Source organism: Pan paniscus, chromosome 5 (assembly GCF_029289425.2).
Source record: "Pan paniscus chromosome 5, NHGRI_mPanPan1-v2.0_pri, whole genome shotgun sequence".
In the NCBI taxonomy this organism is placed as follows: Eukaryota; Metazoa; Chordata; class Mammalia; order Primates; family Hominidae; genus Pan; species Pan paniscus.
This window is the reverse complement of record NC_073254.2, coordinates 180,923,704-180,942,856: the sequence shown is the minus strand read 5'-3', so window position 1 is coordinate 180,942,856 and position 19,153 is coordinate 180,923,704. Positions and strand designations below refer to the sequence as shown.

Sequence of the window (19,153 nt, the reverse complement as noted above, 5' to 3'; positions counted from 1 at the left end):
ATTTAAAATTGGTGGGGTGAACAAAGAGCATGAAAATGTTGAAGACCAAAACCAAAATTTACTCAAATCAAAGTTAAGTACAGAGTTTATTTTTAACAAATGTCATAGCTATGTCACCTTACTACAGAATCCAGCAGTCAGAAAATAACACAAAAAATGCTGAGGTTTGGCGTAGCTGGTAGCTGGGGACAGTCTCTTCGTTTGATTACTGTCAGTTATTTCCAGCATGCTAAATCCCTACCCACGTTCCAGCCTCTAGGTGAGTCAGTGCTTCACTCTGTCTCCCGTCCAATTAATTATTTCTCATCACTCCCTCAATCCAAGTAACAAACCTTGAAACACGAACATAGACACCAGGCTTATTGGGGCGTGCACAGCCAAGACCCCAAGAAGTGACTCCTTGTAAAATGTATTTGTCCTTCTCGAAGCAAACCAGAGGACCTCCACTGTCACCCTATACAGAGGGAGAGAAAAATCCATGTGAGGGTTAGGCTGCCTGCCTTTTATTATGGGATGCCATCCTTCTACTATCCATATATACATTTTCCCAGTAATTGAAATCAGAAAGGAACTTATGAGCATATTACTCAAGCATCTGCAGTGCTTAAGTACTTAGCAAAATCTATTTAGCGAAACCACACCACTTAGTTTTTCCGGGGGGTAGAAAAGATCTTTTGTGAATCCTGCACACATCCCTTCCTATGTTGGTGTTTCCTTTAGACTGGGCTAGCCTGGGCATCAGTGTAAAGTGTGTGCAGTTGGTCTCTGTCCTGTACCCTCTACCTCCTTCCCTACCGGAAAAGTCACCACTTTAGTCCCTGGCCACCAGCACACCCCAGGAGGGTGAGTGGCCTGAGGTAGTTATGGCACTTAAAACTCGCTTGCTACTGATCTGGAACTCAAGCCCCAAGACATCCCCTTAGATAATCTGAATACGCATTCAGGGACAGATCTAGGAAGTTTCTAAACAACACTTAGACTGGGGTCTTCGGTCGAAAATCCTTGAATTTGCCACCTGGGGAATGAAGTCTGAGGGGCTGAGACTGAGACAAGAGAGCACAAGACTAACTTTGGTCTCTTGATCTTTGCTTACCTGGCAACTGTCAGTGCCTCCGGCCAAATGCCCAGCACAGAGTTCGGTGGATTTGACTCTTCCATTCAGAAACTCATTGCGATTGCACACTTTATTCTCAATCACAGGGAGCTGGGCTTCTTTGAGAAGGCCAGCTCCAAAAGTACCTGTGTTTAAAAAGATGAAAGAAATGGCAACTGCACCCAAAACACATTCAGGAGGATATTCCAGAAGAACAGAGCAGCGGCACTGGACCTCCTGTCTGTTTGTGAGGCTGCAGAACACGAGGCAGCTCCCAATGCCGCTGGAGTCTCTGACCCTGCAGAGTGTAAACATCATATATGATTCTGTGTTCCTGAGACCTGGAATTAACAATCTGGGCTTTGTCGTGTTGGTTTGGGGTTGGTTGTTGTTTCTTTACTTTTTGCTTTTAAAACTATAAAGAATAATGTTTAAAATGTAGAGTCTGAAAAATGCAATTGCTATTTTTATATACTCTTTTTCAGATGTTTTAATATGCTTCTTTTACTAATTACATCATAACACAAAATTTCACATCTTGATTTTTTCACTCATCATTGTGTCATGAGTTTTGTATAATGCTATGATCTTCATAACTAATATGTTAAGGGGAGCTACTGCTTAATGAACATGAGGTTTCCTTTGGGAATGAGGAAAATGTTCTGGAAATATGATGATGGTTGCACACGATTGTGAATGTACTAAATGCCACTCAGTGGTACCTTCCAAAATGGTTAAAATAGTAAACCTTATGTTTTGTATATTTTATTGCAATAAAAAAGAATAGTCATCATTTACCAAGAATTAACCTTTCCAGACACAAGCTTATAATGTGATGTATCTCACTTAATCCTCGCAATAGTCCTGTGAAACAGGCACTTTTATCATTTCTGTTCTACTGTTAAGGAAACTGAGGCATAAGGAGGTTGTGTAGTTCAGCCTGAGCCTGGGTCTGTGGAGTCACTGCCCAAATGCTTCCTCCCCATGCTTGTTGGCCCCACTCTTGCTTCCAGCTTTCCACATCTTTGTTCATAAAGTTCATTCTTATTCCTTAACATTTTCTGAGCCTAAGTTCCCATAAATTACATAGACATATTTCTGTCTCCCAATAACGTTGCCAAATTATTTTCTAAAAGGGTGTGACAGTGTACCGTGTCGCTAGAAAACAATCACTTCACCTCACTTGTATGAGTCTTCAATTTTTAAAATATTAGCTAATCTAATAGGTTGAAATTGTCCTGATTCATTTTCTAATTTACACTTCTTTGACAATTAGGGAGAGTGAACATTCTAGTTGTATTTCTGCCTTTGTGAAAAACTGCTTTATTTTCTTTGCCAAATTGAAATAGAATGTCTGCAAAATTGCCAGAGAAAATGCCATTTTTCCAGATAGACATGCCCAGGGATGTCTCAGTGTCGTCACAAATAATCTAGTTTTCCAATTTTGCAAGCCCAGGTTTCATTAAAATTTTGCAAAACTCTTTGCTTTGCGAGCATGACACAGGTAAGAACCGAGGCACTCTCTCTTTCCCCAAAGCCTTCGACTGCATTTAGATCATTGTCTCGGGTTCAGAAAACCGACACTGAATCTGGAGTTTACATGAGCAGCATGGAAGAGGCTCATCCCAGCGCCTCGCTCCAGAGCCCAGCTCAGCCCTATCTGGGCAGAGCTGCAGGGAGGAAGCTCCTCTTGACTACCAAGCATTGGGCAGTGGGTGCATCACCTGGACTGTGTAGATGTGTGAGGGAGCACCCTTCTCAAAATGTTTTGCTGAAAATTAAGTTAGGTGTCACTGCTCTGGGATCTGCTCTCTGAGCAAGGCAAACACCCTGATAAGGGGGAAAACCCACCATGAGTTGCTGGGAAATTGATGCAATCAGTGAGTAGGTGCTGCCTTCCAGTGGTAGATGTAGAGATGGCACCTCTGAGGGCAGGAAGGCCACAGGTGACCTGAGGATTGAAGCCCTCCCCGATGGGGCGTTGGGGAGAGGGCAACAGGGAAAGTCCAGCAGCAGGATCAGCTCAGTGATTGCAGATGATGGCTGACCTGGAAAAACCCCTTGGCCTCAACACCTCCAAACTCTGCGTTTGGAATATCCAAGTCAGGGAACATCTGGAAACATGAAGGGAAGAGCAGGAGAATTTCAACTTCTCTCTGAGAAGCAGAGAACACCCATTGCTTCAATGTCATTATTGACATGTAGAAAATTGAGGAGCAGGCCTGAGTTATGTTTTGTGACTCATCCTGGTGGTTGGCGGTGGGACTGAAGAAACAGTGAGTGGGCTCTGGGCTCAAGGTCCAGCTACAAACTGGTTATGTGATGTCTATTGTTAATGATAGTGATGGTGGTGGTGGCGGTGGTCATGATGGTGGTGGCAGTGGTGGAATGGTGGTGATGATGAGGGTTGTGATGAGGGTGGTAGTGATGGTGGTGGTAATGATAATTGTGCTGGTAGTGAAATGATGGTGACGGTGATGGTGGTGGGTAGTGATCCTGGAGGTGGTGGCGGTGGTGATGGCGATGGTACTGGTGGTGGTAATGATAATGCTAATGGTGGTGGTAATCATAATTACTATCATGTTGATAGTGGTGGTGATGATGGTTATGGTGATGATGGTGGTGATGGTGGTGGTAGTGATGGTGGTGATGGTGGTGGTGATAATGGTGGTGATGATAATGGTGATGGTGGTGGAATGGTGGTGATGATGGTTGATAATGATGGTGATGGTGGTGATGATGGTGATGTTGATGGCAGTAATGATGGGGGTGGTGGTGGTGGTGGTGATGATAGTGATGGTAATGTTAATGGTGATGGTGGTGGAATGATGAGAGTGATGGTGTTGGTACTGGTAGTGATGATGATGGTGGTGGTGATAGTGATGATGGTGATGTTGAGGGTGACAATGGTGATGGTGGTGGTAATGATAATTGTGATGGTGGTGGTGGTGATGATGTTGGTGGGGATGATGATGGTAGTTGTGGTTGCAATGTGGATGGTGATGATGATAATGATGATCATGAGGCATAATCTTAATCCTCACAATGACCTTATATGTTGGTACAGGTGAGAAAGCTGAGGCTAAAAGAGATTAACTAACTGCTCAATCTCACAAGGAAGATGGGAGAGCCAGAACTCACACACAGATCTTTATGATTTTAGCTTCGTGCTTTCATCAGTTGAGGAATTGTAGAGGATCTGTTTGCTTTCTGGCTGCCCAGCAGCCTATCACACTATATCCTATAATCCTGTTGAGGGAACTACACTTTGCCCCCATCTTGGTATGAGTGTGGTCCTGCGTCCACCTCCAGCATGGAACAGCTGATGCAGGTTGGAGTTAATCAGTGACGGGTTTAGGGGCAGGCTGATGACACAAGTTCGACTTCTCAGAGCTGGAAGACTATTGTTTGTGTAATGGGGAGAGTGGCCTTCCTTATTTCTTTTCCTGGCAGAGCCAGAGCCACCACAGCATCTGCAGCCACAAGAATGTCACATTTGTGCCCAAGAATAATGGACAGGGTCTGGGGCCATGATGTGAGCCTGCAGAATTTTCAGTTCACTAAGAATTTCTCTTTTTTGCTTAATCCAACTTAAGTTGCATTTTCTGTCACTTGCAAGAAAGAGTCATGCTAGATACAACTCTATTCCATATTATTATCAGGAGCTGCCATGATGGAGTTCTTAGCATGTGCTTGGTGCTTGGTGCACTTTCTTATTGTTTCTCCCCCAATAGCCCTGCAGCCCACATTTCAGCTGAGGAAACAATCAACAAGAGTTCACGACCCACCCACCCTTCCTCCCTCCCTCCCTCCCTCCCTCCCTTCTTTCTTTCTTTCTCTTTCTTTCTTTCTCTCTCTCTTTCTTTCTTTCTTTCTTTCTTTCTTTCTTTCTTTCTTTCTTTCTTTCTTTCTTTCTCTCTCTCTCTTTCTTTCTCTTTCTTTCTTTCTTTCTTTTCTTCCTTCTTTCCTTCTTTCCTTCTTTCTTTCTTTCTCACATAGAGTCTCACTCTGTCACCCAGGCTGGAGTGCAGTGGCACAATCTTGGCTCACTGCAACCTCCACTTCCCAGATTGAAGCGATTCTCCTGCCTCAGCCTCCTGAGTAGCTGGGATTACAGGGGTGTGCTACCACACCCGGCTAATTTTTGTATTTTTAGTAGAGACGGGGTTTCACCGTGTTGGTCAGGCTGGTCTCAAGCTCCTGACCTCGTGGTCTGCCTGCCTCGGCCTCCCAAAGTGCTGGGATTACAGGCATGAGCCACTGCACCCAGCCAGAGAGTTTATGACTTTTCTAAGTCCTGACAGCCAGTAAATGGGAGCCAGGGTTCCAATTCAGATTAGTCTGTACCATCCCACACATTCTCTGAGCCTCAGGCTCCTCATTTGTAAGCTAGGAACAATAATATGTAATTCATAGAGGTTTGCAGCATTTAAATTTTTAAAAATGCAAAACACTGGGAGCAGCCTGGCACACCCATAGGTGTTCCTCCTTTGCCAAGGTTCCTTTTACTTGGCCTCAATGCTCCCAGACCCAGCAGTGCAGAAAGGGAGATCAAGAAATCAAGGAGGTGAAGTTTTTAAATAGTAGGAAAAGCACAGGAAAAGGAAAGCCACTTTGAAATCATCTAGACCATTCGTTTTTAAATGTTTGATTAAACCAAGAAAACAAAAACAAAAACAAACCTTTCTTCAAATGAAAACTTATGCAAAGGCTGATGTGAAAAACACCACTTGAAAATGCTGGGTTTTTGAATGAGGGGTTAGAGCTGAGTGGTACAAAGAGGTAACGTGCCTAGTCCAGGTCTATCTAGCTAGTGGCAAAGTCAGAACACACTTCCAGGGCTTCAGACTCCTAATGCCCTCCTAGCACCTCTGAGAAACTGGAGCAGGGATCCTAAGACAGTCTTAGTGTTTCAATGGCCAAGGGGGCTAGGCTGACGGATATAATTATTGTCAGGGCATACTGCAAAGAGAAGAAAAAATCCCTAAAATGTATTACAGGTGCTGATACCATATCCTGCACAAATGTTCCCTCTCTTGTTCTCATCCACACCCATCAACCAATACCAAATGCCATCCTAGACCTGGGGCCATGGGACCTGTCCGCCTCTCCCCCAGTTGTAGGTCCCCTGTTTAACACCATCCCACTTACATTAGACATGTGGGTATTTGGGAAGAAGACTAGTCTAATTATAACTTTTGTTGTTATTGTTTTACATTGTGTTAAGAAAGCCAGTCTGGCTAATTTCACATGAAAAATAATCTAACACTCTTAACTTGAGGGCTGGGTGAAAACCCCACTTACCCAGGGAAGCATACTCAGGAATGCTGAAATTATGGATTAAGAGACTCAAAGACCTTTACTGTTTTTTTGCTTGTTTTAGGTGTAGGGAAATATACAAATAAAAAATGGATCACACCCCAAAGCTTCAACACCAAAAATACCTTGCTAACATACCACACTATGAAACCAAAGACAAGAAATCAACTACAAATAAAGACCCTGCACAAGGCTTTGGCCCTGTAAAAACATCCAAAGAACAAGTCTATTGGCTGTATTCAACCTACACTGCAGTTAAAGGAACATAAAGGCCGGAGTGCCATATGTCCTCCAAACAACCACACTAGTTCTCTAACAAGGGTTCTTAACAAGGCTGAGCTGGCTGAAATGATAGAACTGGAATTCAGACTACGGATAGGAATGAAGATCATCAAGATCCAGGAGGATGGCAAAATCCAATCCAAGGAAATTGAGGATCACAATAAAATGATATAGAAGCTGAAAGACAAAATCACTGGTTTAAAAAAGAACCTAATGGATCTGACAGAGCTGAGAGCTGAGAAACAAACTATAAGAATTTCACAAAGCAATCCAAGTATTAATAGCAAAATAAACCAAGCTGAGGAAACAATCTCAGAAATGGAAGACTGGCTTTCTGAAATAAGACAGTTGACAAAAATTAAGAAAAAAGAATGAAAAGGAATGAACAAAGCCTCCAAGAAACATGGGATTATGTAAAAAGGCCAAATCTACAAATCACTGGCATTTCTGAAAGGGATGGGGAGAAAGTAAACAATTTAGAAAACATTTCAAGATATTGTCCATGAAAACTTCTTCAACCTTGCTAGAGAGGCCAATAGTCAAATTTAGAAAATACAGAGAACCCCTGCGAGATTCTATACAAGAAGATCATCCTCAAGACATATAATCATCAGATTTTCCAAGGTCAAAATGAAAGACAGAATGTTAAAGGCAGCTAGAGAGAAAGGACAGGTCGTCTACAAAGGGAACCCCATCAATCTAACAGCATACCTCTCAACTGAACCCGTACAAGCTAGAAGATATTGGGGCCTATATTCAATATTCTTAAAAAATATCCACCCAAGAATTTCATATCCAGCCAAACTAAGCTTCCTAAGCAACAGAGAAATAAGATCATTTTCAGCTAAGCAAATGTTGAGGGAGTTGGTTACCACCAGAACTGCCTTACAAGAGATCTTGAAAGAAGCACTAACTATAGCAAGATGGCTACCAGCCAATACAAAAATATACTTAAATACGCAGACCAATGACACTATAAAACCATCACACAAACAAGCCAGCATAACAACACAATGAGGGCATCAAATTCACACATAGCAATACTAACCTTGAATGTAAATGGGCTAAATGCCCAACTTAAGAGGCACAGAGTGGCAAGCTCGATAAAAAGCAAGACCCACTGGTATGCTACCTTCAAGAGACCCATCTCACATGTAATGACACCCATAGGCTCAGAATAAAGGGATGGAGGAGAACCTACCAAGCAAATGGAAATCAGACAAAAAAGCAAGGGTTGCCATCCTAATTTCAGACAAAACAGACTTTAAACCAACAAAGACCAAAAAAGACAAAGAAGGGCATTACATAATGGTAAAGGGTTCAATTCAAAAAGAAGATCTACTATCCTAAATATATGTGAACCCAACACAAGAGCACCCAGCTTCATAAAGTTCTTAGAGACCTACAAAGAGACTTAGACGCCCACAAAATAATAGTGGGAGACTTCAGTACTCCACTGACAGTATTAGACAGATCATCGAGGCACAAAATTAACAAAGATATTCAGGACCTGAACTCAGCATTGGACCAAATAGATCTGATAGACCTCTACACAACTCTCTTTCCCAAAACAACTGAATATACATTTTCATCACCATGTGGCACATACTCTAAAAATCAACCACATAATTGGACATAAAACAATCTTCAGCAAGTGCCAAAGAACCAAAATCATACCAAACACACTCTCAGACCACAGCACAATGAAATACAAGTCAAGACTAAGAAAATAACTCAAAACCGTACAATTACATGGAAATCAAACAACATGCTCCTGAATGACTTTTGGGTGAATAATGAAATTATGGCAGAAATCAGGAAGTTCTTTGAACTAATGAGAATAAGATACAACATACCAGAATCTCTTGGACAGAGCTAAGGTAGTGTTAAGAGAGAAATTCATAGCACCAAATGCTAGCATCAAGAAGAAAGATCTCAAATTAAGAACCTAACATCACAATGGAAAAAATTAGAGAAACAAGAGCAAATCAACCCCAAAGCTAGCAGATGGCAAGAAATAACCAAAATCAGAGCTGAACTGAAGAAAGTCAAGACATGAAAATTCATTCAAAAGATCAACAAGTCCAGGAGTTGGTTTTTTGAAAACAGTAATAAGATAGATAGGCTGCTAGCTAGGCTAATGAAGAAAAGGAAGATAAGACCAAAATAAACACAATTAGAAATGACAAAGGGGATGTTAGCACTGATGCCACAAAAATAAAAATAACCATCAGAAACTACTACAAACAGCTCCATGCACACAAACTAGAAAACCTAGAAGAGATGGATAAATTCCTGGACACATACACCCTCCCAAGACTGAACCAGGAAGAAATTGATTCCTTGAACAGAACAATAATGAGCTCCAAAACTGAATCAGTAATAAATAGCCTACTAACCAACAAAAGCCCAGGACCAGATAGATTCACAGCTGAATTCCACCAGATGTACAAAGAAGAGCTATGACCATTCCTACTGAAACTGTTCAAAAAAACTGAGGAGGAGGGTCTCCTCTCCAATTCATTCTATGAGATCAGCATCATCCTGATACCAAAACCTGGCAGAGACACAAAAACAACAAAAAACTTCAGGCCAATATCCTTGATGAACACTGATGCAAAAATCCTTTACAAAATACTTGCAAACCAAATCCAGCAGCACATAAAAAAGCTAATCCATCGTGATCAAGTAGGCTTTATCCCCAGAATGTAAGCTTGGTTCAACATACATAAATCAATAAATGTGATTTGTCACATAAATATAACTAAAGAGAAAACCCACATGATTATCTCAATAGATGCAGAAAAGGATTTTGATAAAATTTACCATCCTTTATATTGAAAACTCTCAATAAACTAGGTACTGAAGGAATATATCTCAAAATAATAAGAGACAGCTATGGCAAGTCCACAGCCAACATCATACTAAATGGGCAAAAGCTGGAAGCATTCCCCTTGAAAACTGGCACAAGATAAGGATGCCCTCTTTCACCACTCCTATTCAACATAGTATTGGAAGCCCTGGTCAGAGCAATCAGGCAAGAGAAAGAAATAAAGGGCATCCAGATAGGAAGAGAGGAAATCAAACGATCCCTGTTGGCAGATGACATGATTCTATGTCTAGAAAACCCCATAGTCTCAGCCCAAAAGCTCCTTCAGCTGATAATCAAGTCCAGCAAAGTTTCAGGATATGAAATCAATGTACAAAAATCACTAGCATCCCTTTACACCAACAACAGCCAAGCCCAGAGGCAAATCAGGAACACAGTCCCATTCACAAATGCCACAAAAAGAATAAAATATGTAAGAATACAGCTAACCAGAGAGGTAAAGATCTCTACAATAAGAATTACAAAACACTGCTCAAAGAAATCAGAGATGACACAAATGAATGGAAAAACATCCCATGCTCATGGATTGGAAGAATCAATATCATTAAAATGGCCATACTGCCCAAAGTAATTTACAGATTCATTGCGATTCCTATCAAACTGCCAATGATATTCTTCACAGCACTATTAAAAAACTACTTCAAAAATTTATATAGAACCAAAAAGGAGCCAGAATAGCCAAGGCAATCCTAAACAAAAAGAACAAAGCTGGAGACATCACATTACCTGGCTTCAAACTATACTTCAGGGCTACAATAACAAAAACAGCATGGTACTGGTAAAAAAAAAAGACATGTAGACCAGTGGAACAGAATAGAGAGCCCAGAAATAAGGCCACACACCTACGGACATCTGATTTTTAACAAAGCTGACAAAAACAAGCAATGGGAAAATAACTCCCTATTCAATAAATGGTGCTGGGGTAACTGGCTAGCCGTATGTAGAAGATGGAAACTGGACCCCTTTCCTTACACCATATACAGAAATCAACTCAAGATGGATTAAAGACTTAAATGTAAAATCCAAAAGTACAAAAATCCTGGAAGACAACCTAGGCAACACCATCCTGGACATAGGAATGGGCAAAAATTTCATGAAGATGCCAAAAGCAATCTCAACAAAGGCAAAAATTGACAAATGGGATCTAATTAAACTTAAGAGCTTCTGGACAGAAAAAGAAACTCTCAAGGGAGTAAAGGGAAAACCTAGAGAACAGGAGAAAATATTTGCAAACTATGCACCTGAAAAAGGTCTAATATCCAGCATCTATGAGGAACTTAAACAAATTTACAAGAAAAAAAAAACCCCATTAAAAAATGGACAGGGGACACTAACACACTTTTCTAAAGAAGACATGCCTGTGGCCAACAAACATATGAAAAAAAGCTCAATATCACTGATCGTTAGAGAAATGCAAATCAAAACCACAATGAAAAATCATCTCACACCAGCCAGAATGGCTTCCTAAAAAGTCAAAAAATAACAGATGCTGGCAAGGTTGCAGAGAAAAGAGAACACTAACAGCTGGTGGGACTGTAAATTAGTTCATCCACTGTAGAAAGCAGTATGGTGATTCTCAAAGAGCTAAAAGCAGAACTAACTTTCAACCCAGCAATCCTACTACTGGCGATATACCTAGAGGAATATAAATCATTCTACCCTAAAGACACATGCACATGAATGTTCATTGCAGCACTATTCACAGTAGCAAAGACATGGAATCACCTATATGCCCATCAATGACACATTGGATGAAGAAAATGTGGTACATATACACCATGGAATACTGTTTAGCCATAAGAAAGAATGAGGTAATGTCTTTTACAGGAACATGAATGGAGCTGGAGGCCGTTATTCTTAGAAAACTAACACAGGAACAGAAAACCAAATACCACATGTTCACAGTTATAAGTGGGAGCTAAATGATGAGAACTCATGGACACAAAGAAGAGAGCAACAGACACTGGGGCCTACTTGAAGGAGAAGAGTGGGAGGAGGGAGAGGAGCAGGAAATACTAAGTATTGGGTACTAGGCTTAGTACCTAGGTGACAAAATAATCGGTATGACAAACCACTGTTTACATATACAAGAAACTTGCACGTGTACCCCTGAACCTAAAATAAAAGTTAAAAATTAATTAAAATAAAAATGTTCTGAAAACAAAGAGAGAGAGACTCAAAGACACAGTTTTCCTCCCTTTGATCATGTGCCTTGAAGACTGATTAAGACATAGACAGGTGCCCAGGCAAAATCATGAGTGGGGTGGACCACATTCATGGATAGGAATTTGCACAGCTTTCTCCAAAATGATCATTTGTCACATGGACTGTAGGTCAAAACCAATTCGTTATGTGGGCAATGGAATTTATCTCACCTTGGGTTTCTCCCCAGCCAGTGATGAAACATTCGGTCCGGTCAGCGACCACATAATTTGGGGATGGCAGACAAGCTGGGATTACTTTGTCAGTGATGATGGCAGGACTGAAAGAAAAGCATCAGCAGTTATGTTTGACTGCTCTGCTGGCAGCTGCAGTACCCACAACCAGTCATCCCTGCCTTGAGGCCCCAGAGCCCTCTGAACTGGCACTGCCTTGCTTCACTGACACAGAGCAACGTAGAACACAGAGTTTCACCCTCACATTTGCCTGTGGTTGTCTATGGACTACGCAGATGTAAGGTTTCATTTGAAAGGCATCAGTTGCATGCAAGATACTGCTGGTGGCCTTCACCTTTGAAAGTAGGGATGACAAAGGCGCACTTCTCGTGTATATTCTGTGCACAACTGGAATCTCATGCTGAGTGTGTCCTTTTACATTAATCGAATAGGGCATTGATCAGTGCATGGAATGTCTGACTGAGATGCCACCAAGAGGCTGTAAAATTGCAAATGTGTTGTGTGCCCAGAGCAACTTGCTCCATCCTTGGATCCTCCACTTCCTCCTCAGTGAATGTTACTACACCATAGTTGTAAGAATCCAGTAAAATACTTCATACCAAATGAAAGAGGATTGGAAATAAGCCTCTTGCTTGAACAAAATGGTATTTGTTTTCAAAGAACATTCATATACCTTAGAGTCCCAGGGACTCTCAAACATTAGAACTCCAGTTTTTAGACCTGATTCTACTTTAGTAAGTTCGAGAGGATAAAGGATTGGAAATGAGAAATGCCCTATTCTGATCAAGAAACATCATTGTCACCAACTTTGAAGCAGGCACACTTTCTGCTTCTGAGCATCATCAGAAGGCCCAGCCTGTCATGCAGATGTCCTCACTCTACAGGTTCCCTGGTGGAGCACTAAATGCCCTAGACTCGGGGTGTGGGGATGTGGGGTGGGAACTCTAAACTCGAAATGTATCAGCCTATCAGAGAACTCCTCCAAAACCCAAAATTTCCAAATTACTTGTTCAAGCCATCAGAACACCCCAGCTCTCTGAGGATCATGAGGAACAGGGACCTTCTATTTGCACATTTGCTGGGATGGTGGGGAGGACACTGGGGAGCAGGAGGGAGATCAGCTACTGTTTATAAAGGCTGAGCTGGAAAGGCTCTTCTCTCCTTCTAGAGTGTCAGAGCATCCCAGGACATCACCCCTCAGTTCACAGACCCAGAGAAGCTGCCCTGGGCTTGTGGGCAGGCCCAGGAGAGCAGCTCAGGCTCCTGCCCCGTGCCTTCTCATCCAGGCCATGCTCATCCCTGTCCACACTGACACCCTGTCTTCCAGAGCCACCAGCACAGCGAGCACCCTGCGTGCCTTGTCACCTGTCCCAAACCTGCTTCTCCTACAAATAGCTGTTTCTCAGCTGACTCAACTAGTATCTGGCTCCAAACAGCACTAAATGAGTGACATAAGCAAATGTATCACTTTGTCAGGCTTAGCGAAACAACATTTCAACAGGAAAGAGAAAATCAAATCAAAGAAGACAATAATAATAATATAATTTGCATTTATAAACTGTGTGATTTTTTTGACATTGTGAAGTTGTTTTTTTTGTTTGTTTGTTTTTTGTTTTTTTGGTGTTTTTTTTTTTTGGTACAGTGTCTTACTCTGTCGCCCAGGCTGGAATGCAGTGACACGATCATAACTCACTGCAGCCTCAAACTCCAGGACTCAAGTGACCCTCCTGCCTCAGCCTCCCAAGTAGCTGGGATTACAGGCACCCACACCAGACACCCAGCTCGATGTTGTGGTTTTTAAAGTGCTTTGAAATAAATATAGTCTTATATGATTCTCTTAAACATATTATGATGAAGGGGGAATTGTCAGCCTGGAATAACTGAATTGTTCTCTGATCATGAATGTGTATGAACTGGTGAACATTAAGTGAGTTCTAGGAGTAACAGAGTACCTCATTTCAACTCTTTTTCCACATGAGAAAACTGAGTCCTGCTGCCTTTCTCAAGAGCACAGCTAGCATGTGGCAGGGCTAGGGTTGAAGATTGATGCTGTCCCCAAAGCCCTTGAGCCTTTCATGTGATAGACAGTCCCTCCCCACTGCCATGCAGTGGCCATGGCCCATAAAACCCAGACATAAAGCAAATATCTTCACCAGCGTGGGGTGAAGACCACAGGTGAACGAGTACCTGCTTAGCTTTAGCAAGGCAATATCTGTTCGTGTGGGCTCCAAGAACAGCCTAGACACTTCTATTTCCTGAACATGCGGTTCGAGATTCACTTCTTGGTGTGCACCCAGGATGACCTTGTAGGATGAAGGCCTTGGGGACCTAGAAAAGATGAGGATGTCAAGAGCAAAATATGGTCCAGCCCCTTCAGGTAACCTCTGTGCCATGAAATTGGTGCTGTCTCCCTGACACCCTTGGCCACTCAGAATTAGTGACTTCTGAGTGGCAAGAAGCAAAATTCATGATTTGCTTGAAACAGGCAGTTAAGGAATGTTCTTGGGCTGTTTGGGCAGAGACTGATACAGCTTATGGTAGTGAACAGCTCTGTTCTGCAGCTTATTCAGGCCCACAAAATCATCTGTACTGTGTCTTTCCTCTGCAGTTTCTTTCTAGAAACCCTTCCCTTCTCTCTTATCCAATTGCCCTGACCTGGTCCCTAGTGTCACAGCCAGAGAAGGAAGGGAGGAAGAGTGAGAAAGGAAAGGAGGAAAGGAGGAAAAGAAGGACGGAAAAAGTATTTAAGACAAGACTTCATGTCAATTGTCCCCTAAACATACTTCTCCAAGCAGTGGGCAGCAGTCAACACCCACTCTGGGGATATCAAGGTGCCTCCACAGAAGTGCATTCCAAGCCTGGAAAGAGGATTTAGTTCAAATTTTAGTTAAATTGATACTTTGTTCTGCTCCATTGTACAGAAAGCCAGAAAGACACGTTCACTTAATTTTGACCATGTTCATATTCCCAAAGGAAAGGACTGCAAGCCCAGCATCAGGATGGTAGTAATTTTGGCCCGTGCTCCAGGAGTGGGATTTTTGAGAAGGGCCCATCTATGCCACTTTTTCTGATGCTTGGGGGAGGCACAGGCATGGCCTGTCCACAGGAGAGCAAAGCTAAGTAACTCAGCATGAAGCTCTACAGCCACGGCTTTCACCCCACAGCCCAGGACTCCAACAGAAGCCACCAGCCCAAGACCTTCCCCCGAGGCCTCTTTCATTTTTATGACAAGATCTATGTAAGGTCTGATGAATCACTCTTCAAGGAGCCAGATGTGATCCTGAGCAGCAGTGATTCATGGGAGTCTTCTGATCTTACCTGAGAAACTTTACTTTTGGGGAGTGTTTCCTGAATCACTTACTTTCTAGGACTGTGTAGGCAGGTAATAGCTCAGAATAATGGTGTGAGCCACTTGGAACCAGATTGTAATGAAGAGGAATAGAGATAGGAAGTGCATGATGGCAGCATGTTGATAAGTCAGTGAGGATGTAGACCACCACATAGTTTAGGAAAGAATGAATCTGAAATATGTGGAAGGTGAAAGCTCTGTAGAGCAATGAGTTACTAAATGATAAAATAAAGAAAAATCAACTCAACAGCAGAGTGAAATGCAATGCGATCAGGTTTGTCGATGGCATTTCACAAACTTATGGAAAAGAGTCTCTTTAGGGGAGAACAGCAATTGAGCACAGGCACCCTGGTGTAGAAATGAGATGAGGAAGCAAAACAGGCAGACGGATGGGCCTGTTTCCTATGCTTGCTTCCTAAGAGATACCCAAGAAAATGGAACTTATGAAAGGCATGTTCCACTGAAACAATACCCAAAATGTCCAGGTTCCCTGGGATTGGACTGATCACTCTTCATTTATGGGGATCATGACCTAGAATTTTTTTGTTTGCGAATGGATGAGTAGCCTCTGCATTGAATTCAATGATTCACAAAAGTGTCCAAAGAAAAAGAATCTGTGCCTGTGATAGACTGGAGATAATTTTGTCCTTGCTCTCCCAACCCAGAAAGTGTCACATTTCTAAAAACTTCCCCCTCTTTTCATCTGACAATGAGACAATGGATATCCATAGAAATCCTCAGAGCATCTTCAGTATTTTCCAGCAATATTGGAACTTGGTGCAAATCACTGTGCCTACAGATTTTGATGGAGCTGCCCAGATCAAGAAAAAGACAGCAATTTTTCTCATTTTCACAGTAGAGAACCTATAAAATATATATATGTATATATAAATTTTTGTAGCTTTTTTCCTCCTTCAGAAAACTTAGAGGCAGGTGCTGATACCTCAGCTGTGTGGATTTTGTGTAAATGTAGAAGGGTTTTGCAGGGCTTACGTGGAGGGACAGTATAAATCGTTTCTGGGCCTGTTCTTACCTTGTTCTAAGACTGACTTGCCAGGGCCAGGAATGTGGGTGGGCCACACACCCCCCTACAACCCTTCCAGGACATTTCTTCGGCTCCACTTGAGGCTTCCCACAATCAAATGAAGGGGACGCTGTGGCACAAGGTGGGAAAGAAATCCCATTTGAGACAAGGTAGCAATTTTGTGGTGTAATTCGAGACAAATTCCAAGCACTGACTTTTTGACATCTCAAAGGCCGAACTAAATAGTAAAATCATCAGCATCTTTTGGAACATTTTCTCTACGTTTCAAAAGTGGTAGTAGACAACACAGGACCCTCTCTTTTCAAGAAAATATAAGCACTTTGTAATTATTTTGTTGGAGAAGTGATCAAACAGACTGGTATAGTTTAACATCAGAATGAGATATTTTCTGAGAAAACCTTGATTGGGACAAATGGTTATTTGTCATTATTCTGACTCCATGCAGTATGTTTAGAACATGATGCCATCCTTCCCATAATCATCATCATCACCATCACCATCTAAACCATGTAAAGTTTACTGAAAACCATAATTGTCATCACTGCTGAAAGGCACAAAGGTTTATTTTTCCATGTGAGTCTCTGTGTGTGCACGTGTGTGTGTGTGTGTATGTGATTGTATGTAGCAAGGATTACTGTCCTAAGTTGAAATGTTGCCTTCTGTCAGCCAGCTTCAGGACAGCTCCTCTGGGGAGCCTCCCATGACTAACCGACAGCCGTGGGGGTGACTTAAACATATGACTTTATTCTTCTTTTCCTCCTCCCTGCCTTCTCTCTGCAGCCAGCCCACAGGGTCTCTGGAGGTAGGGACAGTGTCCCATCTTTGGTACCATCCACCAATGCCTACAACAGTGCAGGGGCTGCAGAGGGTATTCAAAAATGCTTCTCTGTTGCCTCCAGCCCTTCAAGGTCTTCACAAATGTAAATGTTAATATTTTAAATAATTGTTCATACAATTATTAGTAACAACTGTAAGAGGAAATTCCTTCCCAACCAACCAGAGATTCTACGCTCTAGTGAATCTGGAACCTGGGTTTTCCAAATAACTTTACATTTGCCATGGGCTGTTCTGAGAATCTATCTATGGAAGCCTTTTTTTAAAAAAGAAGCAAGGCATAGAATGTAATCATCTTCTCTAGTGCTGAGCTCAATTTCTGCTAGTATGCCTTACATACAGTAGACATGCATCGTTGTACTAAAAGAGTAACTACAGAAATGATGGTACCCTGCTCCTACTATTCAAAACAAAACTGAATGTTTCTATTTATTTTTGCTTATTATTATTTGTACTGTATATGTTGGTGGAAAGGAAATAGTTATTAAAATCATTCACCACCAGAGGCTCTAGCTTTCTCAAGCACGAGTCAAACCTGAATAAACCATATCCTTCTGCATGAAACAGTCCTCAGGATTTCCAAGTGTCTGATGGGAACGCTTCTAACCAGGCTTGGGGTTAACCTCACTTGTCTCACATCAAGGTAAGGTGGGGGACCTCACAGTCCTTTGGGAAAAATCTTGTTCCCATTCTTCCTTCTTTCTCCAGTCTCTAAGAACCTGATTCTTGTACATCCTCAATGTGGGTGAGGACACCAGAATTGCACCTGGGAAACTACTGCACTTCCCTTCCATGGGAGTCAAAGGTGCATGAGTCCCAGGCACGGTAGTGGGGTCTGAGGCAAGAAAGTCAGTCCGGGCTCAACTTCAAGGCAGCCTGTCAAGGATAGAGAGCCCGGGCAGTGAGAGGCAGTGGTGTGTACCAGACGGGGCCAGAAGTGGAGAACTGGAACTGACTCCATCGAGGGACTTTGAGTTAGAGGTGCCACCAAGATGCTTCTGCAGAAAAAGTCAGCTATCAACTCACGCTAAATCCAGAGATCACAATGCCGCATTACAATAATATTGGCCAAGTAGAATCTTTCATACCATCCTAACCCCTCCTTCCTCCCTCTTGGTGTCCCTAGGAGAAGCCCAAATGCGAAGCTGGGCAGTGTGGCTCCCATGATCTTCATCACTGCCCTGTACCACCTTCCCAGGCAATCTCAGGATGCTGGTCTTCAGTGGACTTGGAGGCCAAGCTCCTTCCCCCAGCTCAAGGTCCCTCCACATGGCAGACCCAACCACAAGCAACCAAATTATGCATAGGAGAAGTCCAGGGTGGTTTTCTGTAACTAGGACAAATTGATTGGTCAGCAGAATGTTAAATATGGGACAATTCCAAGTAGCTTCCATTCTTTTTTTTTTTTTTTTTTTCAGAAATACCCATGGATTTGTTATTCCAATTCTTTAAGAACTAATGTCAACTCCCCTTCCCCTGATCCAAGCCTCATACTCCCAACAAGAGTCTCAGAGCAATGAGGATGGAACCCAACAAGCAGCCTCTAAGCTATGTCACTAATGTGACTTGTGAGTAGTAAACTTATAAGAAAGGCCATCTGGGGCTAAAGAGCTGCACTACCTTTCATTGAATTCCTAGGATGGCCATCTGAGGTTTACAATGTGCGTTACATACTTACCTGTTTCCTGCTGTTTGTATTTTCTTTCTTACTTCTCAGCTGTGGAAAGGGAAAGTTTTTCATCCGAATGACTCTAAATTTTTCATGCATCCCACACTAGACATGGCAGCATTCAGTGGGACCATCCTGGGGCTGACTAGATTACCTCTAAGCTTGCTCTTTGGGAATTTTACATTTATTTTATTTATGTGTGCCTGGGGCGATGGGCAGGTGTTCCTCTAACAAATGTGGCCAATAGTAGGGCAGGTTCAAGATGCCCATGATGAA

The 19,153-nt window shown here is 42.3% G+C and overlaps 1 protein-coding gene across 1 annotated transcript in view; it reads right to left on the bottom strand.

The window, feature by feature from the left end:
• Positions 1 to 292: 292 nt before the first annotated feature.
• Positions 293 to 19,153, bottom strand: part of LOC100982214 (plasminogen) — a 51,279-nt gene continuing 32,418 nt past the window's right edge. Inside the window, exons 14-19 of the mRNA XM_003820242.4 lie at positions 16,363 to 16,483; positions 14,764 to 14,838; positions 14,168 to 14,308; positions 11,960 to 12,066; positions 1,094 to 1,239; positions 293 to 454 (exon numbers count right to left, since the gene is read on the bottom strand). Of these exons, the coding sequence (XP_003820290.1) occupies positions 293 to 454; positions 1,094 to 1,239; positions 11,960 to 12,066; positions 14,168 to 14,308; positions 14,764 to 14,838; positions 16,363 to 16,483 (752 nt within the window). The remainder of the gene's footprint in view (positions 455 to 1,093; positions 1,240 to 11,959; positions 12,067 to 14,167; positions 14,309 to 14,763; positions 14,839 to 16,362; positions 16,484 to 19,153) is intronic.